This window comes from Coloeus monedula, assembly GCF_965178545.1.
Source record: "Coloeus monedula genome assembly, chromosome: Z".
In the NCBI taxonomy this organism is placed as follows: Eukaryota; Metazoa; Chordata; class Aves; order Passeriformes; family Corvidae; genus Coloeus; species Coloeus monedula.
The window spans coordinates 7062623-7087634 of NC_138822.1; the positions used below are offsets into that span (position 1 = coordinate 7062623).

The 25012-nt window shown below is 34.8% G+C and overlaps 2 protein-coding genes across 2 annotated transcripts in view; one reads left to right on the forward strand and one right to left on the reverse strand.

The window, feature by feature from the left end:
• The window catches only part of IFT74 (intraflagellar transport 74), a gene marked incomplete at its 5' end in the record, with an annotated part of 35746 nt that overhangs the window by 6189 nt on the left and 4545 nt on the right, over positions 1-25012 (reverse strand). Inside the window, 8 exons of the mRNA XM_082301121.1 lie at positions 2899-3025; positions 3993-4090; positions 7352-7405; positions 10518-10597; positions 11790-11830; positions 12941-13084; positions 13704-13766; positions 14769-14907. Of these exons, the coding sequence (XP_082157247.1) occupies positions 2899-3025; positions 3993-4090; positions 7352-7405; positions 10518-10597; positions 11790-11830; positions 12941-13084; positions 13704-13766; positions 14769-14907 (746 nt within the window). The remainder of the gene's footprint in view (positions 1-2898; positions 3026-3992; positions 4091-7351; positions 7406-10517; positions 10598-11789; positions 11831-12940; positions 13085-13703; positions 13767-14768; positions 14908-25012) is intronic.
• LRRC19 (leucine rich repeat containing 19) lies at positions 20897-24347 on the forward strand (the record flags this gene model as incomplete). The annotated part of the gene is made up of 4 exons (XM_082301120.1): positions 20897-20980; positions 21901-22411; positions 22612-22818; positions 24022-24347. The coding sequence occupies 4 exons, from the start codon at positions 20897-20899 to the stop codon at positions 24345-24347; spliced, it is 1128 nt and encodes a 375-aa protein (XP_082157246.1).

A 25012-nucleotide genomic window follows, 5' to 3' on the forward strand; every position in this document is an offset into this window, starting at 1 on the left:
ATAATGGAGTTTTTTTCCTATATTTCCAAGTATCAGGCAACGTGGGCTGTTGGGAGGGATGAGACTGGACAAAGAAACTTTTCTTGGCATAGGTTTGTATTTTGAGATTTGTGCTGATCTGATGAAAAAAGGACAGAAAATTGCCTCCCCAACTTAACCAAGGCAGTATAAATCTTTAAGGCAGAAGAAAATAGATGTCTCTAAGTGATAGAAGGACAGGTTCACCTTTCCACAAACCGTGGGTATAGTTTTGTCAGTGGACTTCTATGGGAAAATCTCACCTGATCAAAACACTCAGAGCAAGGTACTCATCTCTCTGCTTGTGTATTTATGCCATATACTTTTTTTTAGAGTGAAACATTTGTTTTTATCAACACTTCTGGCTTATTACAGAGCACGTTCATGATTTCTTTAGGAACGTCAGAATGAAAAAAAAGACAAACCAAGATTTTTGTGTGCCATTTGCAATTCTCCTGAGGAATGCTGATCCGTAAGGTAAGATTGAAAGTGTCCTCTATGTGCAAAGAGCACTTATATAAATATGAAAATTTCCCTTGCAAATTAAAAGAAGGATTTTAAATTAAAATATTTTGCATTGCTTTGCATGTAAGTAATTCACAGTCTGCCTTCCACTGCAAAGGGCTTAAGAAAACACTTTCTCTGTGTCTACAATATTTCATAACTGCTCAGAGTTTCACACTGAAGTTAACATTGAATTGGTTAATGACAGATTATAAACCACAACTGAACAGATCACAGCTTTACTTCTCTTGTTCCTACAGCACTGTGGTTTAAAGACAAATGCTTAAGGACATCAATAAATGAGAATATTAGATCAGAAATAGTAAAAAGTAGAATTATGAAATAAATTCAGATTAGAAAGAAATAGCAGAAAACAGCTATAGATGTTCATGAGGATTTACTTAGGTCTTATCAGAGCATTTTCACTTTTTATATAGTTGTTCTGTATATCTGTATTTTGTTATTTTAAAATTATACATAGTTGACCAGTTGGAATTTATTTTACATGTAAAGAGTAGTACCAACCTAAATGCCAAAAAGGAAAAAAAATATTTTTGGACTCTTCTGTCTAATACAACTATGATGAGACTGCAATGGGTATTCCTATCCATTCACACTTTCTGGAGAATGGGAAAGAAACTGGAAGGGGCAAATTTTATCCTTATCCAGCAGCAGACTCAGTGAAAAAACCTCAAAACTGAAAAAACCTCAGAATTCCTCTAGGGGAAGAGACAGGAAGAGGATGCAGCCCAGTTCCTTCTGATAGGCCATGAAGTTGCAGTGTCTAGCATGCAGTGTGTACATAGTGGCAAATTCTCAGAACAAACTACAGTGACCCAGGGAAATGTTTTTGGGAAACCATGCCATCAGCACTTTTGTTTACCCTTCATGGTTTCCTTTTCTTTTTTATTGTTTTTAAGGGTTCTGTTGGTGGACTTTTTATATCTTTGTTACGGCAAGAAAATATGGAAATTCAGATTTTAATCATAACAAAAGAATCCTGAAGACGACTGTGCTATAATTCAAAGGTTAGAAGGAACTTCAACAGTGCAAACTGAGCATTCACTGTATTTCTGAAAGAATCTTAAGTAGTTCATTATACTATCTGTGAATCCTAGCTGTCAGACATTTACTTAGGAATAATTTGAATTGTCTGCTGAAAATTATGTACTGTAACTTCCTTCTCTTCCCTTGCAGAGAAAGAAGTATGTCTTTCAATAATGCCTCTACAGCACTATGTGCTTCCAAAACATCCTTATATTGTAAAATAGTCAGAAATGATACCTATATAAAAGAACAAAAAGTCATATTTGAACTTCTGATAAATGGCCCAGAAATTTAAATTAGACTACAACTTCAAAATGAGTCTTTGCAGACAAGCAAACAGTAAGTGTTCAAACACACAACAGAAAATCAATTTCTCTAACATTTTATGCCAAACAACTTCTAATTTGCTCATACCTACTTTGAAGTCACAATACCGGCTGCTCTTTTGAAAATTACTACGAAGTACATCATGTAAGAGACTTCTAACAAAATGATTTATAGTTCTTAATTCCTGCCCCTTCCTTTATGCCAAACAAACAAGGAAAGGTTTGCTAAACCAATAATGATACTGGCAAAGACATAGAATTGTGAGAACAATTCTACCATAAGCAGTGCAAATAAAGAACTAAAGAGATACTTGTTACAGGAATGAAAGAAAACTACTGTCTGCTTTTTGAAATTACAGAGAACATCCTGAAGATGCCAGTAAGTATTTGAGTATTTTGAAAATGAAGTCAAAATGAGTATTCACTTTGCAGAACCAAAGCCTTGGGATTTGAGAGCTATTCACTGTTGTCAGTTAATTGCCTGAGGTACATATCCCTTTGGAAAAGCATAAACCATAAATAAGTGATACTAAGAATTAAATTTACAAATAATACATGGTTAGATAACTATAGAAAACTCTGCTTCAGTTTATTAAATACACTTTCAAGATCATGAAAGATCTTATTTTGAGGTAAGTATTAGTAAAATCAAATACTAGCTTAATTCAACCCCTGTATTAAAATACCCTTGTTTGACATGTATTTGTGCAAGGAAAATGATTGTTTAGTGATAATAGTAAGGTAAGTATAAATAAGTATACACACTTACTATAAATGTATAATATACAATATCTAATAGATTATAATAGATATAAATAAATTGAGAAAAATAAATAACTTGTTACCCACAAGCACTTCAATTTGTGAACTTGCCACTGTATTTTAATATTTGGAGATCACTTGATATCTAATATTTGGGGATCTTCTACATGTTATCAGTGTAACAATGCAGGTAGTCTTTATTTTTTAAGGAATTAATTAGAAAATCTGTTGCTGATCTCACCTGTAATCAGACTCTTAGCAGTGCTCTGTGATTTCTGCATTTCATTTGATTTGAAAGTGAGGTCTTCCTGCATAATCTTCAGCTCTTGATTGGTAACAGATGAAATTTGTTTCATATGATTCAGATTCTGTGTATTACCAACAACAATAACAACATGCTGTATTTTTGAAACAACAAGTGGTAACTGGACAAGTAAGAAACTCTCCTGTCCTGTGACATTGTTATTTGCCTTTTCTACTACAAAGACTTAGAATACTGGAAATAATCTGAAGTGATTTAAATGTGAATGATTTTCATTCTGCCAACTTCTGATAAAAGATGTATTGACAGACCAGCACAGATGAAAACAAAACACAGCAAATAGAAACTGTGCTGCCATATAGGTCTATTGTAAAGTAAGTGATGGTGCCTAAAATATACCTTATGGTGTACTGTATTGAAGTAGGAAGAAGACAATTCAAATAATCATAGGATCAAAATATTACTCAGATGAAAGTTTTCTATAACATAAAAAAATCCATGGGAGTTAAGAACATAAAAAGAAGTCTTGAAAGTGAAAAAAATGGCAGACTGTAAATGGGAACAGTTTCTGAACTGTTGCATTATTAATACATAATATTTACATTAAATATTATACAACAGGGCATTTCAGACATACCTTTAGTATATCAGAGACACAACTGGAATATTTTTTTAGTTACATAACACTAGTGACAGAATACCCATGAGCTGAGATTTGCAAACTTTGGATAAACACAATATTGCAGTAGTTTTATCTACAGTATTTGGAAATGTTTATCATTATTAATGTTAGTTACAACAGAGATGAAGAATTATAGAAATTATGCAAATATTTCTTTGTTCTTGTCACAATATTACATACTATTCAAAACTCTTCCCCCAGAAAAAAAAGAGAAATTAAACAAATCCTTTTTTTAACTACAGCTGCACATGGTTTAATGTTTAATCATTTTAAGAGACTATTATGTAGATAAATATAAACATATAAAACCAATCATCCTTCTTTATCCAGCCACTCTCCTGTTCTGTGTGTCTAAACTCCTAGCTTGCTAAAGGTGGATGGAAATGCTTACCCTGCTGGTAAGCTCCAGGAGTGCAACAACGTTGGCTTCTATTTGGGCCTTTCGTTCCAATTCCTGACTCTTCACATCCTCAAACGTCTCAAGAAAATCTAGAGATTAACAAACACAAAAAAGAAAGTTCTTACTTGAGTGGTTGAAATATTGTTTCCAGACAAAACTCCGTATTAAATTGCTAAGCAGTCCAGTTTCAGATAGAGACCTTGAAACTTGTCAACTTAGGCGCTGGAATGAAAATGAGAAGAATTATTCCAGTTACACATTGGACACAAGGCCACCACTTTCTTGTGTTTAGGTGAGGGTTGCCACCCAACAGGAAAGAAATTTCATCCCCACTATTTCTGATGCTTTTCTGAATGCGTGTCCCAGCAGTTGTTTGTCCTCATTTTTCTGCAAGCTATCAACATGGGCTACTAAATAAAGGAAACAGGTAACTTTCTTATCTCCAATGGCCTGGACTAAATGCCAAACTGCTGAAGACTTGAGACCTGGTATCACCTCTTCCCTTCTGTATTATCTCCCTTTAGTAATTGTCCAACTGAATCTGACAACACAGTTGTAATGGTGGTAGGCACTCTGTGTTCTAGGAATACCACATTGTATTTCTGGTGACAGAGATATTCTAAAATGAAACATCCTGGACACATCACATGGAAGTAAGAAGCCAGCAAGATGCTGCCCAGAGCTCTAAGTTACGATAATTTCTTTCTTGCTGGGTGTCCTCTTGAAACATGGCTTATACACACAAGAGCACCTGGGAACCATAAGAGTTTGCACACTTTTTATCTGGATAAAAACTGGAGAAGTCCTTGTTTGGGCAAGAAGGGTTTGACAGTGATTGAAAAGCATTTTCACACATTTATAAATATGAAACAATAAAACTAATATACATAATATTCACAGATATGTATTTAATTCTATAAAAGTGAGCCTGCAACAGTGAAATTAGGACCTCAGAACTGTAGCTGTATAATTTGACTAGTGTTTTCCTCTTTTGGCATTCTGGACTTTTTACGTGTTTTTTTGTTTCAAACCTTTGAATTTATTTAGAAACATTAAGCAAGGGCCACTTTTACATCTCATCACACTGCTTTTTTGCAAGCAACTTATTTTTTCATTACACTTGTCTGATTGATCTTGTTTCATTTGAATGCTGTGTATTTCACAGACTCATAAAAACGCTTGAATGCAAGAGACTGCAAGAGCTCATCTAATTAATTCACTTGCTCCAGGACAAAACCAGTTATATGTCAGTAATTCAGATAGTTGTCCATATTCTTCACACACAGAGCTCCTGATAGATACTCTACAATTCTGGACAATCTATTTCAACACTTGGTAAATGTTATTGTTAGGAAGTTTTTACTAATATCCAACCAGAAATCTTTCTGCAGGTAGTGGTATATTACTCCTTTTCTATCCTCCTCATATATACAGAAATAAATTATTCAGTTACTATTTGAAATAGCCTTTTTACACATTTGACAACTGTCATAAATTTTCTAAAATAAAAGACTCATTCTTTCATATTTCCTTGCAGGTCATGCTTTCTGCATATCCCCATCAGTTTTCTTCAGGACTGACAGCCCCTTTCTTTATGTGCAGCACTAGAGACAATACAACCATCTGAAGTATTTGATGCACAGGAAAAAACATTACTTCGGATGTCTAACAACTGACACTCCAATGTATACCTACTGTTGTGGCATTTTCCATGTTAGTCTGATACTGCTCAGCTTTGTCTTTCACTCTCTGAGCCACACCACAGAGCTGTACCTGATGAACTGCTCCCTACTCTGCATTTTTGCTGTTGATTACTCTTGAGTGCAGAAACTTACACTTAGTCCTTTTCAAACTTTTTTGTAATTAATTTCTAAAGTAACAAAATTACACTACATTCTAACCATGTCCTCTAACATGATTTCAGCTTTTCTGATGGAACACTTTCTGTGAAACTGTTCTCTAAGATGCTCTCTCCCATCATCCAACTGATTAAGAAAAATACTGACTAACCTGAACATCCAGCACACTGCAAAACTCCACGCAATACATCCTTTCATTTTGGCCTTGAATCTTTCACAATTAATAATTTTTTAACTGAATGCACAATATAGGTTAAAAATGGACAATATTGGCCTAGCTTGCTTCTAAAAACACCACGAGACAGCAGAAGATGTACTGAAGTTAAAGTACACATCATCTGCTACACCTTCCTTATTCTGCAGTGTTTTTCTGTCAAAAAAAGGAAAAAAGATGTTTGTATTCGACACATCAATACTAGTGTTATTCATACTCCCATTCCTGTAACATTTACATACTGTTTGCTTGCTTAGTTTTTCCAAATTATTTCTGCAAATTGATACTAATCCGATTGGTATGTATTTAATTGTCCCCTCTTCTTCTACACAGGCACCATATTTGCTCTTTTCCCATCCTTAAGACTCCTGTATGTTCCCCCAAATCTCTCAGCTCTCAGGTCCCCCAAATTACTAACTGGTCCAGAACTTTATCAATAACCTTTGATGAAGGGTAGAAGCAGAACCAAAACGCAAAAAGTGAAGCCCTGCTGACATCATCTGTATCAATACTGAAAACCCAGATCAAGTGAGCTTTTGTCTTTTTGCTTCTCAGGAAACCTGGAATTTGAAAACACAGAAACTCCCTGAGTTTTGTCTTATTCATCTTCTCTTATTGTCAGCTGAGACCTTTCTTTCAGTATTATGCTAGCCATAAGTTATATAGAACATTTTTAGAGAACACTTAAAAAAAGGTATTATATCCCTTGAACCTCTATGGCATGTTTACTGACCATTTTCCCTTTTGCTGACCAACTTTTTTTTGTAAGCTGTCTCCTACAGTACTATGTATAAGGTATACTTGAACCCAGTTGTTTTCATCCTCGGTTAGTTTCTACCAAAATCTCTACATTGTAACTTTTTAATATGTAACAAGGATTTAGCAACATTCATCTTGAGTAAATAGATATGATAAGCCTTAATTTTAAAGAATTACATAATATCTATAGTCGTCCATTTTGAAGTTCTGCTTTTAATCACTTAAGCAATTAATTACAGCCTTGCTTTCATGAAATAAAGTTGTGTTCCTAGATCTTTAATGCTTGATGAAAAGCCTTGAAAGACGCTCCAAATGTTTGTGACTGTCCTGTAAGACTTCAATTATCTTGTCCACAGAACAAGACCATAGAACTTCATGCAAAGATCAGCACATCAGTTCTTTGCAGCTATAAATTAACTGTTTTAACAACAAAACGAAACCTGTATTTTAGTGAACTTAGGCCTAATAATACTTATATATATATGTAATATTAAGCTAAATAATATTAGACAACTTACTGTCCATGCTTTCTTCCCTCTTCTTCAATTCCTTGTATTTCCAATTTTCTTCTCCTACAAGAGATGCAACATTAATTTAACTTTATATTGTCTCAGGCCTGGATTCCTTCAGGAAGCAAAATGACTGTTTCAAAAATAAAATTTCTACATGCCTAGGAACCACAGGATACATCCTATTTAATTTAATGTAGTCAGGTCAACTATGTCATATACCTTTTATATTAAAAAAGAAGATACCTTAATAAATCAGCTTCAATGCAATCTTTAGAACCTTTCAGGTGTTACAATTTCTGATAGATAGGAGTGGGATAAATACTTGGTATGGACAAAGGAAGTTCACAGGGTTTTTCTGAAGTCAAGTGAATTTAAACAATAGAGAACAAATGCTTCTGCGTATTTGGGCACCATGATGAGTTAAAACTTTCTGCAGCCCTGTTTAATATATAAGCCATTTCAACTGCACTTTCACCTATTGCAATGGACTTTCACAGGGATACACGGCTTCAAAGAAACTGATAATCTCAGGGAAATACACAGGACAACTGTACAAGCAATGGACTAGGAAAACAAAATACACAGAAAGCTTTCTACAATTAAGTTTGAAAGAACATTTCCATACACCTTCAATATAGTGGTATTAGAAATAAGGAATAATATACATGTTCACTCTATCTTTAAATTTGACTACTGATCATAAATAACTCATAATTTATATGTATTAGTAAAGTGGGACACCTGATATATTTGTCACAAGAAAATGAGACAATTCATTTCCTAAAAATAATTTTAAGTTTCAAACATCTAAATTTTTAATTGTCTGCTTTATATTTAACATAATCTTTTAATTTTAAAGAATACAAAGTAAAACAATCAGACAGATACAGATAAAACTGAGCAAGCAAATTTCTCTCTGACTTTTTATTTGTACACGCCTATGCTTTCCTTTTTATCTAGTATATACAAACAATAAGAACACCTGAGGGGCCCTAAGAGACTTTGATTCTGCTTCAGCTTCCTCGCAGCTGTGGCTTTGTTCCTTATTGGACTCTCTCTTTCATTTTGCAAGGCAAGGCTCCAATAGTTAATAACTTAGCCTGTTCTACTCTTAAAAATTCTGGTAATCGTGAGCTATGAAACAGTTACATAATCTGTCAAAGTGTTTAAAGAAAAAAATATTTGAAGACCACAACTTTGAGATGTCTTTATAATAAGTTTTCTTTAAAATACGCCATTAATGCACAAATATCTTAACCTCTCCTGCAATTTATGAAAGATTAAGTCTGTTGCATTTGAGTTAATGTTGACTTTGACTGATCATTAAAGTTAACTGCTAGTATATAAACCATGTAATAAGTGGGTGAACTATTTACTTATTTAGATTTTTTCAGGCAAAACCTAAAAATAGTTATTTCAGCATGGTCTGTTTGACTTTTCCCTGCTCAAAAATATTTCTAGCACTGAAATATTTATCCTGAAACATTAAAAAATCCTTAGTTAAAATTAAAATTTCTTTTTTTTTTTTTTTTTTTTTTACTTTCTATTTCACCTGATATTTACATAAAAAAAACTTTAGAGCTGGATTTTGGGAATGCTACGTAACAATGTTTAAATACTGATCCAGAAGTAAAGTGACTGGGGAAGGGGAGAGCACAGGAATTTCAAGGACACACCAAGATGCTGATTTAGAGCAGAAGTATGAATCGCCCTCTGCGATTCTCTCCCCATTCGCTAGAGAAGGTGGCATTGGGAGTTTACATTTTTGTGCCTTAAAGAGACTCCTTATGAATATATTTATTCCCTCTGTGTTACACCAATAGGTGTAATTCCCTCTACATTATACCACAAGGTAACTTGATTCTCAGTATTCTGACTGGTTCTGATACGCTGACAGAGAGCATGTGCTTTCTCCTACATATGCTTCAAACTCTCTTCTTCAACAGACTTTTCTAAAACAGTGAAAGACACAGTCCAGCAAGGAATGACTGTATGTGTAAACTGAACTATAAAATGTGAAAAGCAACTTGCTTCTTACCTTCTGCATTTCTCCAAAGTTAAAATAAAAAACGGTTGCAAGCCAAACAGAAAGGAAAAATTAAAGGACAATAAAGTTTGCAATGATATTATCTGGAAACACAAAAGCTAATAAAACAGTCTTAATAAATTATTTGCACAAAAATAATGAATTATCTATAGAAATATGAAATATTTTGCCATGCAAAAGATGATAAACAGATTAATGTAGAAATATTCTGTCATGCAGAAGATGATAAACAGATATCTGAAACATTTGTTTAGAGGCAGATTTTTAGATATTTATTCACCTGGAAGACACTTACAGTCAGATTTTACACTGATTGCCCAAGAAAAGGCATAAAATAAGAAGGACATCAATTCGTTAATTCTATAGAAGTTAAATAACTTCTTATAGAGACTTTCAGAATGCAGGCATATACTTATGTAATTCCTATCTGAACAAGATTTCTTATAATCAAAAGAAGGTTTTTCATTGCATGAATCTTCATTTTATGGAGAACCTTTTACAGCTATTAAGGACTGATGCTCAAACTAAAGTTACTTCCTCCAGAACTGTAACTTCCAGTGCTAGGATAAATTCCCACCCTAAGCACTAGCAGCACATGTTTGCTGGAAGTCAGTACAAGCTAAGGCCATTCCTGGGCAGCTTACAAACTCTTCTTGCAAAGATCAACCTAAGAAGTTTCAAAGACAGGTAAAAATAATACTGAATTCTGTCTGCTTTACACATTGCTATTAAATATTCTCAATTCCACATTTGCCGCCAGTGTAACAGATCATGTAAAATTAATGAAAGCATTTCTACATATGAGCTTGTTCTGCAGCGCTTCCAGTAAGATACACTTCTATTCTTCAAGCAATATTAAAAATCAAATTGGATGGAAAACCAAACAGCTGTCCTATTATTTTATATGGTAATTTTCAATATGAACTTGTTTAATGTTTCACTAAAGGTGGGTACTCCCCATTTCTTATGTCTGAAAAGAACAGGCTGTACTTAGAGACACAGAACTTCTCATGCTGGTGAGTACTGAACGTTTGCATAAGCCTAAAAGTTTTAAGCAACTAACAGGTATAACAGTTTGTTATAGAACAAAGAGATGCAGGTCTGCTACACCTCTAATCATATTACCTCGATGGTTCTCCAGATCCATATCAAGTCGTTGAATGACCTTTTTAAAATGGTCTATTTTTCCTTTTACTTCTGCCAACCTGACAAATAGATAATGAAAGTCAAGGTTAAAATTGTATTGTAAAATACTTACTTTATTTTAGACAAAATTGCAGAGAGAAGTCAGAATAAAAATAGAAAATCTATATTTACCAAAACCAAGAGAGTATCAGAATGATTCTTGTTATTATAAAAGGTATGTGTAAATCATCTGTCACTTTAGTCCTCTGTCCATTAAATAGAAGTAATGTAGCTCCTTTTTATTAAAAAACAATTTTTGTTGAGTCATCAGTAATTCTTAACTTACTCAACTAGTCCCTCTGCTGGTTGCTATTCAACTTTGCAGAGGTACAACATGATTGTTAAACTGCAACAAGTAACTGTATTCCTTAAACTGTATTCACTAAAATCCACTAAGAAATTTCCAAATAAAACACTCTGCTACATAATCAAAGTGTGAAATGAAATTACCTTTAATACATTTCTACATAAAATCTCAAATATAAATATTTGTTATTTTTATCTATTAAAAAATTCTGTTAAGCAATTTATTATCCAATTAAAATGCATTAAAAATTGACCTACAATTTTAGTTGGGAATATTGTTCAAAAGAATTTAAAACTGTTTCTAGGAGATTTTATGAATTATCTCAATTTTTCCTTAAAGAAAGAGAAATCAAAAGGCTCAAAATCAGAAAATACTGTACTGTTTTATCTACCCCTCGATACATACTATTTATTATAAAATTTACTTGACTTCCTGGCAAGTGTTTTGAAAGACCCAATACCCAAGGATCAAGAAGCAATGCCCTTCTACTCTTTAGAATGGAACTTTTGTGACTCTTAGGTTTTAAGAACACATAAACAAACTTCAAAATGTGGCTGCAGCGTAATGCAGGTTCAATTTCACAGCTGTCCCAAAGGAGCAGCTCTTACAAATCAATGTCTTCTTCAGCCTTAAGCAAGTTTATGTCAGTGCTACTACCAATTCATATTCTCAAGGTGTGTTCATAAGGGATGGAAGTATCTTATTGTGCAGACCTAAAGGTTTTACCACTATAAAACTTGTTTACTGGAAACAGAAAAACATCTTCTATTCTTTGTGGAAGGTTAACACTAGGTTTGAAGATGTGGTGATGTTCTAAAAGTCTATAGAAAGACATGATGGAACACAACTATGGGTCTTTAGGGTGTACATGTAATTTATAGCAACAGTATAATGGGGTTACTCACTGTCTTTCCATGCTTGCAATTTTTTGACTATCATCTTTAACCTATAAAAAATTCAACAACTTTAACATATGAAATTAAATCTACAAATGAAAAAAGGAAAATTAAAAAAAATCTAAATTCAAAATACACAGAATAGAAACTTGGCATTTGAAATCACAAATTTGTGACACTGTCCAACAAGAAGTGATATGATTTAAGCGTTATGTCTTCCAAATGTTTAAAAATCATACTTTAAAAAATGAAATACACTTACCATTAGTCATTCAGACCAATAGTCCATAAAGTAGAAATGGGTAGTTACAGTGTAGGCTATTGTAAACTGATCCAATTACTCCTGGACTGGTATACCTGTTCAGCACCCTACAAAGATACTCTCTGGAGTTAATTACAAGAGCTGTTCAACTGGACCAGTTTTCCCAACCAACATGTCTCATGAATTGGAACAAAACCAGCTAAAAAGCTCACTGGGCCAATTTTGTTTTCTTGAAATAATAGAATGGTTTGGGTTAGAAGGGATGTTGAAGATCATCTGTTTCCAACTCACCCTTCCCCCTGCTCCCCAGCCCTGCCATGGGAAGGGATGCCACCCACTAGATCAGGTTGCTCAGGGCCCCCATCCAACGTGGCCTTGAACATGTCCAGGGATGGAGCATTCACATGTTCCAGTGCCTCACCACCCCTACAGTAAAGAATGTCTTCCTAACATCTAATCTAAATCTCTTATCTTTTACTTTAAAATTCCCCCCCATCCTATCACTTTCTGCCTGTGTAAAAAAGTCACTCGGCCCATTTTTTTATAAAGGTAAATATATCTCTTTAGGTACTGGATGTGGCTATAAGGTCCCTCCAGAGCTTTCTCTTTTCCAGGATGAACAGCTCCAACTCTCATCCTGTCTTCACAGAAGAGGTGCTCCAGCCCTGGGATTATCTTCACAGCCCTCCTCTGAACCTGCTTCAAAAGGTCTCCAGGTTTTGGCTGAACCAGAAATACCCCAACCTTCCAATTCATTAACTATTCTTAATTTCAGATTATTTGCGCTGCCTAGAGCATAAATATAGGCAAGATTCAAACTTAAGTATTTTCAAGTATTACCACCCCTAAAAACACTGACTTGGAGAATCTTTTACATAACAACATTTTCTGTTCTTGCCTGGTTTAGTAATCTCTCTCTTTCCTCCTGTGGAGACTCCACGTTCTTATCCTCAGCAATCATTTGATCTCGATGTTCCTTGAGCTCGTGGAGCTTTTCATACATCTGTACAGCTTTCTGTTTCACCCCAGAGTGTGCTATTTCCTGTTGGGAAAAGCAAACACCTACTAGCTATTTTCAGATGGCAAGAGAGCATTGTGGCAATCATGCTTTAGTTAAGCAACACCTACCTATACAAGTGAAGCTTATTTCTTACAAAAAGCACAGAGAAAGTAAAAAGTATTTTATAAAGGACTTTATAAAAAGTAAAACTTATAATCCATATTATCAATATTACATTTACTGGAATAGAATATCCCAGTCAGTTACTTCTTGATTTACAAGTTCTTCCTTGGGCCAATTTTCTGAGTAGATTTACTACTTCACAGTTTCTAGGGAATTTCAAACTATATACAATATTCAAAAGGACTGAAAAATGTCTAGTAGTATTTGAAAATTGTACTTTCAGACTGTATGTTTCAGCTCACAGATCCTTTTATCCATGGAAGAACCAATATGAAAAAAATCTCCTCAATAATACATTTTTACCCAAAACTGATCAGAAATTACTAGTGGAAACCAGAGAGGCAGATTTGGCATCCCATACTACAGTATGATCCTACAGTATCTGAAAATTTAAGGAAGAGAAATTATAGGTATTTTTTCTTCTTTACAATAGCATTCAGGGAAGGTTAGTACAGAGAGCACTTGTTATCATACATACAGCTCTTAGGCTCTCTTCCTCTACATTTAGTGCATCCAATTCCTGCTGTTGAACAATCAATTCCTAAAGAGGAAGCAAAACACAAAATTCAGATAAAAATTTCTACTTGGTTAATTACTTTTTTGCTTTAACCGTCAGTATGTATAAAATACTGTAAACTATTCCACTGCTGCTCTCAAAAATTTGAAAGACAAGACTGTGTCCAACTCCTTCACATAACTCAGATGTAATAAACACTTGATTTCAGCATCCAACTTTTCCATTACTCTTATCATTGTTACTTGCAGTTGCGCTACTAGCAAAAAAATTTTTGCTCTTTTTCCACTATTATTTTTCTTAAAATCAGTACCGCAGTTGGAACTTATTATCTGTCCTTCAGAAATTTAGAGTCAAATTTTAAAATCTGAACCAGCCACAACAGTTTATTTATAGTCCAGAAAGAGGCAGGTGAACCCTGAGTACTGATTCAGCTCATCCTAAGACAGATGGGAAACACTGAAGTCATCTCTGTACAGACTATACAGAGAAACTTTCAAGACTGCACAGCCTGAACTAGATCATCCCAGAGAGCCTAGAAATGTTACTCCTGTTGTTAACATTAGGATTAGTGAACATTTTATAAAGCCCAGTTCATTTTTTCTGATACATTCAGACATACAACAATAATAATAATAGAAAAAGCCAGCCAGATTCGCTTTTGTACACAAGAAGAAAACTTTCTACTGAACTACAGAAATTGCAGGGGTTGTTTTTCCCTTTTGCTTGCTTTTAGCACATGATGAAACATCTAAGTATTGCAGTGGCTTTTAAAATCTGCATGTGAATCCCTAAATTTAAACAGAAAACTGGGAACATTATTTCTGCTTAAAGTATTAAATACAAAAAGACAAAGTATTTGATCTTAGTCAATTGTTCTATTTTCAGGTACTTCTACAATTGAGTAAGATACCAGCAAGCTTTTTTATTGTATTACTCTGTTGTCAAGCTCTTTAGTACTTAAATTTTATCTAAACCATGAAGCCAGTTTAAGAAATATTTCAGGTAAGCATAATGAAACAAGCCAACCTGGGAGAGTTTTTCATTAGCAGCTTTCATCTCCATATATTTAGCTTGATTTTCCTGCGACGTGTCTTTCATTATGTCATCTGCCACAACCTTTTCACGCTTGATATCTTCTTCTACAGCTTGAATTAACTTTTCTGTGCTGTAAAAATATAAGGGTTTTGTAACTTTCACCAGTTAATATATATTGTAAGCACTCATTTCAAACTCCAGTATTCCTTCAGCCTCACTGAAATGCTCAGTGTAACATCAAAAGCTCAGACTCTATAAAAAAGGAGTTACCAGCTTGTACCTAATCCTCTTGGAGCTGGATTAGGTATACAAACATTCACAAAATGAAATACAGGAGAATTCTCTGCCTTTACAATACCCACACCGTGTTTTTCCAGCACTCCTGCACTGTCTATCTGCATTGGTCTCAACACTGGCAAAAGTATAGTACTCCCTCTCAGTTGCTCTTAATCAGAATTTCTGGAGTAACAACAGACAGTTTGAAATAAAGAAGCTGGTATGCAATTTGTGAATGCACATTAAGAAAATATATTATATAGACATCACGACTTGGCGGTACCAGATGATGATGATGAAAAGATTACTCTTTGCAAAGAATTGTTGATTACAATGGAGAGTGGTTGCAGAAGTCTAAGCAGTGTAGTTTTTAAACTACGCAATAACTAAGAAACGAGGCATTTTTTACATTCTTGATTCAGGACTTTAATCTTCTTAGGAAATCAATAGTCTGCAAATACAAAAACTTTACCATTTCAGCTATAGTGAGCTACAAGCAACTGTCTTAGCAGATTTAAAGAATGCATAAAGAACTGTTCTCACTGTTTTATGATAAGTCTAGTAATTTCTATGAAATTCCTGAAAGCTAGAGAGTCAATCTGAGAACACAGTTAAAGGAAATTTAAACAAAACCACTCCTGAGAGTATACCTTATATACATACCCTTATATGCATACCCTTACATATATAAATAGTATAACCTGAACAGTATACCTTAATTCCCTTCATTGTTCATGAAACATTGCTGCTGAAACAGTTTGCTTGTTTCCAGAGTGATTTCTGCTGTTAAGAATGATAAAATCAGCTCAATACCTTCCTTCAGGACTTTTTTTCTCCTCTTTTTCATTAACTGTTCCCAAGTTGCAAGATGACAAGTGGTGAACTGTGTAACTGACACTATTGGATCAAAGACTGCAGACAAGAATGCCCTCAGGTTTAAGAGATGATGCAAAATATTGGAACTGCACCATGATAATTTCAGGGTAAAGAAATAATGAAAATACTGTAGAAGCAGAGTAGAGTTGCCATTGGAATGGACTTCTGAAGGTTGTCTGGTCCAACCTGTGCACTACTCAAAGCATGGTCACCTAGAGCAGGTTGTCAGCGTCTTTTTCAGGTTTTCAGTGTCTTGAAGGATGGATACCCCATAACCCGTTTAGGCAATGCTTTGATGTTTGTTCACTCTTACAAACAGAAGAGTTTTTTCTGATGTTTAAATGGAGTTCCCTGTTCTCCAATATACAGCCATTGTCATTTGTCCTGCCCTTTGGCATCACTGAGAGGAGCTCCACTTTCTTAATCCCTGCCCATCAGGTATTTACTTTGACAAAATACCCCCTAAGCCTTCTCTTCTAGAGATTAAACAATGCCAGTTCCCTCAGCCTTTCCCCACAGTTTTCATCACTTACAAGGAATTCTCGAAAGAGCTTAAAAAATGTAACCACTTCCAACTAGCTTCCAAGGAAGATCTATAATCTCCAGGAAACTGAGCGTATCATATAGAAATTCCGTCAGGTTAGCAGGCCATGCTGCAAAAATGCTTTCGACCTGATGATGATGAAACACAACAAAGTGATGATCTCCCACTAAGTATGGCAAATTTGGCAAGCATTGGGACTGAATAAGAAATACTGGATGGCTGTAACATGACATTAAATTTAATACCCTCTTGGGACTAAAACAAATTTATTCAGATGCAGTCCAAAGAACAAGGCCCTCACTGCAAGTGCACCAGTTTATAAATGGCTAATTATGTTACATATGGTAGTGGAAAGGAGCTTTTTTTTAACCTATAAGAGTAGTTTGATCCAAGACCTTTTGGAAGGCGTGGAACTAGGAGTTGTCAGGGAGCTTTCATGTTACTTCTTTATTGAATGCTCCTCATGCCTCAATGTGGGCCTATGAAAGCTGTTGCAAGGTCTCAGCAGTGACAGTTTCTCTCAAATCAAGCCCAGCTTCAGACTTGGAAGAAAGAAAACAGAGAAAGCGCAGTAAAAAATTCAACAAAATGCTAAGGGTGTTGATTTTCATAAGAAGTCTCCACACTACATGTAATTCTCCTGGAGACACTGCAGTATGGCTTAGAGGGAGCTTGTATTTAAACACAAACATAGTGTCTTTCCTGGAGATCACTGGAACCTTCAGAAAGAGAGAGAATACAGTTTGCTCCATGTATAGCAGTACCACTCTTGAGGGTAGTGGTATCTCAAAGCTCTATGGGATTTCTCTCATCTGTGCCTGAGATTTAAAGCATGTAAAGCAGGACAAGGAATGAAACCTACTTTTCCAGCCTCCTCTATTCAAAGTGTGTGTGGATAAATTAAAGAGTAGCCTCTTAACATGAGGCACTTCTCCTTTTCTTACATGATATGGACTCCTGGCTAAATACTTCAAGATGATCCAGCACGTCCTTGAGACCAGAAATGTCTGACTTACTGTGATGCATCTTCTCTGGTAGAAACCTTCTGAGGGGAGGCTGCAACTTAGTGATTTTTCAAGAGGCAGTAAAAAAATCAGAAATGGCTGTCACAGAAGCACAGTTTGTTACCGTGAGTAATTTGAACACTATGGATGAAGCTGAATCAGGGATGAAGCTCGGAAAAGCTGCAGAATGTTTTGAGATATTATGCAAAAACAAAGTGCCAGTAACAACAAAGACACAGTGAAGCAAAACAATTTCTACAGCCACATATGGGAGAGGAATGGAGATGGAAAGGAGATGAACTCTTCTGTAGTTTGGTGGTGTGCATTGGACAGAACGAGCACTAATGCAAGTAAAAATTTATAGGATACAGTGCCTGTATATCAATATAATCCCTTTTTTTCAGCCTGTACATAGACATTCACTCCAGAGCAAGTATGATTTGTTTTTGGAACTTCTTCCTGAAATACAGTTCTTATTACAGACATCCTTATGTATCGCCCTGCAGCTCCTCTGACGATGATGTTTCCAAGACACAAGCACTAACAGAGAGTTAACTAGCTACTAGGAAGCTTTACTTTGGTATGCAAATATCCTGACATTTTCTCCATTTGATGACTGATCAAATTAAAAATGAAAGTCTTCTTCCGTCTCCGGAATTTCTTTAATGGATTATAACTCAATTTGCTTGTAAATTACCTGTGGCATTTAAACTCACTGCTTCCTCTACGAACTGGAACTTGACACTTCAGCATATTACAGTTAGACTTTCCTATTGGCTGATGATCCAATTAAATCCCAAGACGATTATAAGAAGTTGCTCAACTTAGTCAATCTTTTGCTAAGGATTTTCTAGGGTTATTATTTTTTTACACTGCCTGGTTATTCATCAGGTACAAAGGTTGAAGAAAAACAAAGTGCTGTTTCACCATGTTATTTCTTGTCAGTGCACTGAAAAATCTACACATAGGTACATATGATACCTGTAAGAAGCAGCAGAAAGGTAAGACACTTAGCATGTCTGATTCAAAATGCAGGCAAAGATTTATTAGTATAACTTTGTTGCTAGACTGGAAGAAAACATATCTCAAGGTATGTTAAAACTTCAGGAATTAATATGAACCTTGGACATGCTGAGTTGTTAAGTAAATTCTACTTCATTAGAAAGCTGGGGAACAGACTCTGAAAATCAGACTGATTATATAAACTCAATAACCTTCCCAGAAAAAAAAAATCATTACATGATTTTTAAATTATATGATTTTCAAAGTTCTCAGATTGAAATTTTTAAGAAGGCACTTCTAATTACAAGGAAATATTGAAGTACTACCAATGTATTGTCAATGTATTACTAGGCTGAGTTTCTTTTCAAAGCAGTTAGTTTAAACAGCAGTTTGTAAAATCTGGTTCTAGTAAAATGCTGGACTGCAACTAAAATTACAGATGCTTTCCTGTTCTTCTACTGATTATACAGGTTCACATACACAAAATGCAGGCAGTCACATTTGTAAGAAATCCCCTATGTTTTCAGTAGAAACTAAAGTAAGAGCTAGGAATTATGTTTCTGACTTAGACATATGTTCAAACCTAAATTTTCAACTTGGTTGCTAGTAACTTACAGTTTAATATTAAGAACAGTATTTAATATAGTTTCCCACTCTATTTAAGACAGTTCTTGTCTTGTAATCTGAAAACTACAATAATACCATTTATCTGTATTTATAAATTGCCAGGTTAAGACCTGTTCTGTTTCTGAACATCTAGGAAGCTGTATCTTTAAAGTCCAAATACACTACAAAATCCAGATGTTAAAATAGTAATTTTTGGAAGTTCTCAAAGTGCATCATGTTTTCCACTAACAATACACAAGCTGGCTAAAAAAAAATGCAGGCCACCAGTACCACCACTGACAAGTGCAAAACCTAATACAGAACATAAAAAATTCCACACGGGCTGCTGCTGCTAGCACTCCTTGTCCCTGCCGCGGATAATGGCTAAATGGCAAAAGGTTTATGAACTCTTTTTGTATGCAATATAAGATTCTGACAGAAGTAGAAATACACAATGGATCAGAGCAGACTAAGTGGCATTTATCTTCCTCTTCTTTCCAAGAAGTTATGAAATTTCCAGGCTGATTCAGTTAGGTGAATGAGGTCAGTCCTCTGACATGCAAATATATAGAAGTTATCAAATAGACTTGACCAGTTTGTTCTATGACCTCATTTATATTATAATGATCAGCAAAGGCCTCCTGGCACTCATTTTAAGGACTGGTGGAGGTTTTGTAAATCTGATGGGCTGCCTATACTTACCATTGTTTGTGCAATTAAACTTCCTTATGTAATTTCCCCCACTCTTTTCTGTTAAATTCAGTGAATGCTCTGTACAGCTCACTTTAAACAAGTATCTTACACTTTACCTTTTGGGTTTCTTTTACTCTGGAAGATATCTGGCAAGGAGATACTAAGATTAAATGCCTATCTTTTCAGATGCTTAAGAAAAACTGGAAAAATTAAAGATTCATTGACTTTTACACAACATTTTCATTCAAGTGTGGCATAAACAGGGACTAACTTAACATGTCACAGACATGGTGTAACATTTCTGCTCAAAATGAATAGATAGTGCAAATAGTGCCTGATTCAAAGGCAATGACTGAGAGACCCCTTCTTTGAGAGATGTTAATACCACAGTAAATACTATTTGTAGGATCTTTCCTAACTTTCAAAAAACAAGGCTCAAATCTGTACAAAAACTCCATCACTAGAGACTGAACCATGTTTACTTAGTTCCAAAGATCAGAGCAACAACTATACCTTCCTAATAGAGAAATCCAGGTTTATGTCATTTTATAGGTTATATTATGGACAATAAAGAGATCGAAAGATTGATCTTCTAATTACAAATTCACAAAAAATGCTTAGTAACTTGCATAAGAACATATAAGAAATCTGACTGGACAAACCAACAATTGTCTAGTAGAGTACCCTGCCTCTGTCAGAGGCAATGAGAGAAATTGTACAGGGAGAACATGCAAGCATCAATACTTTCTGCAGTTTACTCCAGTCATAGTCTTTCAGTACCCATAATTGCCTGAACAGGGGTACTAAAGAGTACAGCCCTGCCTATTTGTTTTATACATTTATGATGTTTTTCTCTATTAACTTGTCTAACCAATCCCTTTTCTATTTGCTGATACAATCTGCACACTGGATTTTACGTTTGGCTCAATTAAGTGAAAGCTGATTCTGATAACCCCTGTTTCTCCACTTAATTTTACATTAGAAAGTATTTATGTAGAACAAAATTTATTAAACTATCATTGAAATAACTGTATCTATTAATACGTTAAACTACTGCTACAGAAGACACTGGTATTCTGGTCTTGATGTGCAAACATGCTTTTTACTAGGCTCCAAACATGAAACTCTATTGGCTTGTGATCTGGGCTGGAATGCTGTTTCTGAATCCAGTAACTGCTGACTGCAACATTACTTCCCAAACTGTAAGTTTTACATTGATCTGGACTACCCTTATTTTTGAAAGATACACTTGAAGCAGAAGGCACTTTAAAAACTGTTTCATAAACAAATGTCCTGAAGAAAGAAGTACAAAAATGCAAGTAAGAAGTAGTGTAATGGACAGTTAGCTGATGGCAGTAATTTTAAGTGGGTGAACAACACTGAAACATATTTGAGATGATTTTGTACCTCAAATTCTTCCAGACAACAGGAATGCCTCTTTACATATATAAATAAATGTATTCTTCTCAGAAAATAGAAATATTTCAAGGTATTGAGAGCAAACACTCACATCTGAAAAGAGTGCAGCTACGCTAAACTTCAACACAGAAAACCAAAATGAAGTGCTATAACAAATATATATCTAATAAATGTTTTGTTGAAGGTCTGCTCTAAGGATGTTATTTTAAATTAAGAGTAAACACAGGTGTTTTTTAAAAAATACATTACAGAGGGCATATTTGAATTAATTTGCAGTCTTGAATAAACTTTCTCTATGACACCTTCTTTCCAGATTATGTAGGAAAGAAGTTCATTTTTTACCCAACAAATAATTAATTCCAAATATTAATTCCAAAACAGTATGCCAAACTGGTTACATTTTGGATGACCATCACCTAAAGATCCTTGCATCTAAGCACAGAGCTCAGCACTAAGTGCTCTGGAACATCAGGTCTCTAGACACAAGGAAGATATTCACTCTGCTGTTATCACCAGACCATGAGTTAATTAAGAAAGATATAAATAAAACTTCATGAAGAGTAATGTAACTTTTCTTTTAAAGTGACAGCATTACAAAATAGAAGATAAGTTTTCTCTTGCCTTCAACAGTCCTCACTGAGACACCTTTATTAGTAGACTTTTCCACTGTATTTAATTGTTGTCACTCTCTTTTTTTCAACAGGTTGCTTGTGAGGAGTCTGGAAAAAACCTCTTTAATATCCCCCTCAACCTTCTTCAAAATGTCACTAAATTAAGCCTCAAAAACAGTAAAATCACTTTAGAAGATCATGACAAAGAGATCCTTGGATATTTTATTAACCTCACTGAACTTCATCTGAATGAAAACAACATTACTGTATTATGCAATAACAGCTTCTACAATCTGAAAAAACTCGTAACTCTGGATATTAGCAACAACTCTATTAGCATTGTTCATAAAGCAGCATTTGCAGGATTAAAGCAACTCTCAGTGTTGAATCTATCCTATAACATGATTGCTCAGCTGGATTCAGATACATTTACTTTTCTAGAAAGCCTGACAGTTTTAAATCTACAGTATAATTTTCTGAAATATTTTCATATAAAATCATCTTTTAAACTGATTAAAATTGTTTTAGCTGGAAACCCATGGATCTGCTCCTGTGACCTCCTTGACTTACAGATATGGCTAACTGCCTCCAATGTGACATTGGGTAAGTTTTGGTAAGCACAGCATTTCATATCTTTTTACATCAAATAGCTTAACTGTGCATTTTTTTCTGATGTGGATAAAATCCACCACCAACTTACCCATATTATGCAGTAATACAATAGCTATCCATGAGATTTTTTTAGATTAGAGTGCCAAAAAATTACCACTAACTCATAGCCTTTTCCCTGCTCACATTCACAGAAAATGAAAGCAACACTACATGTACATTGCCAAACATGGAAAAAATCTCCATCAAGATGGCAGCTATCCAACCTGCTGACTGCAAAATTGAAAAGACTCCTTTAGAAAACACTGTAACTTCCACTCCTGCTGTTAGTCTTAGAAGTAGTGCCTTAGTAACAGCTCTGACTCCAAACAACATCACTGGAAACAATGGAACACGAGCAGGTAATACACAGATATTTCACTTTACTGCTTACGAGCTGTTTGATTTGCTGTTCCATGACTCTATATTGTTTTGCATTCCTAGTACACTATGACTCTTCCATAAAAGCCAGGGCTACAGAACAAGCATATTTCCAGGTTCTTGTAGACAGTCACACACATTACAAGGAATGTTAAGGTTTACTGAGTAAGTGTTCAAAACAGATAAACCCCCCCATTCTTAAATGATACTAAAAAATGATGACGAAATTTCAAAGCCCTAAAATTCAGATAAATTGTCTAGATCTCTGCCTAACAGAACTAGGGAAGTAACTTTAAAAAAAATTTGCTTTTTCCAAACTAACTGCTTTCTACATGTAGCTGTGCTCCTAAAATGTGATAGCGTGAACTTACAGATTTTACTCCCATCCTAAATGAGTTCAGTATAAAGGACATGAATGCACATTGCACATTCTCTGGAAATTTCAGTGATAGTCTCCTCACCTTTCTTCACCTTTCAATGTTAATCTTATGTGCAAGTTAAGTCTTCAATCCTGAAAAGCTCTACTTCTTCCTTCTGGCTAACGTAGGAAATACATCTACAGATATATGCACAAATTATAAGCTACCACTGTGACATGTTTCTTTAGCTGTACCACCTTACAATTTGTTTTAGGGTAGTGGCCAGCACATAAAAACAGCTTCTAAATAAAGACTATTGGCGAATATAGTTTACTGGATTTTTTATTATTAAAGAAACAACTGAAAGGATACGTCAAAGACATCTCATTTTAGGGTTCAGACATTATTACCACATAAAAAGTAAAGCCTCGGAAATAAAATTTCAAACCAATTACTGATTATTTTTTTCCAAAGCCTAATCTTGGAATTTAACTTTCAGAAAAAAAATCTTTTATATATTTTTTTAATCTTTTATATGTCCCCAGAACTTTACCTTTGAAATAGACTTTGAAACAATTATTTTTTATAAATATGCAAGGTAGATTTATATTGCTATGAAATGAGATGCACATATATTACTAATCTCTGTGATGTTATTGACTCCATAACACAGCAACAACATTCTACAAAAGCTCTGGAGACAGTAATTCCCCTATCAATGTTTACTTTGTGAGTTCTCAATTTAACTATGAAAAAAATCCTACAAGAGTTCTTGCTAGTATTCCTCATGAAGATAACTCTTCTTTTTTCCTGTTTTTTTTAAAGAGTTACCACTTGTTGGCAAAAGTTGGACCTTCCTAGCGGGTGTCCTAGGGTTTGTCCTAGGCACTACACTCCTGATTTTTACTGCTGTAAAATGCCCAGCATGGTATCACTACTTGATCAGCTACCGTCACCGTCGTCTGGAAGAAAATAACTCAGAGATGTTTGAACAGGAGTTCTCAGCTGACATGTGTTCTTCTCCTTCAGTATCGGGTACAAGCAGTGAAGAACCCATCGTAATATTTGAGAAAGTTCATGCATGCAGAGATGAAGAAGATGGATTTATTGAGGATAAATACATAGATATTTATGTAAATGAGGAGCATTAATGTCTTAAACAATGGATGCTGAACTGACATTTTAAAAACATTGTACTCTTATACTTCCGTTTTATGCTGCCCTTGTACAAGACAGAATGAAGTTATGCAGTCTGTCTCCTTTCATCTTGCCAAATCCGTAACAAGAATTTGCTGCGTCAATCATGAAGTTAAAAAATGGGGTCATATGCATGCATTATTGACACAACAAATACTTCAAACCATGCAAAAAATACTCATAATCCACTTTTTTATAAAATCTGTTTGGCTACTTATATTGGGGGGCCTAATGTATATTGTTTGACATGAACAAAGTAGCAGGTGATGTTGGCATAGTCACTAATACTTTCATTGTGAGGAGGTCTAGAAGAGAAAAATAATTTCTCAAAAATGTTGAAGCTGACCACAGCCAGACTGGGGGCTGGCTTCAAATCAGTGCTGGAACAGCTCTGCAGTCTATTAGGCAAAACTAACACAATCAGAGAATGGAGCATTTGGGTATTTTTTTACCCAAATTAGCAGAGCAAGAAAGAGCAACTGCTGTATTCCCAAAAACTTGTATGTACAGTGCAACGATAAATTACCATTACTGCATTGCTACTGAACCAAGTATTTTCTCTTCATATTTTCTTAACACTTAAAAATGCATTCAGGGTGCAACAGACACATTTGCAAGC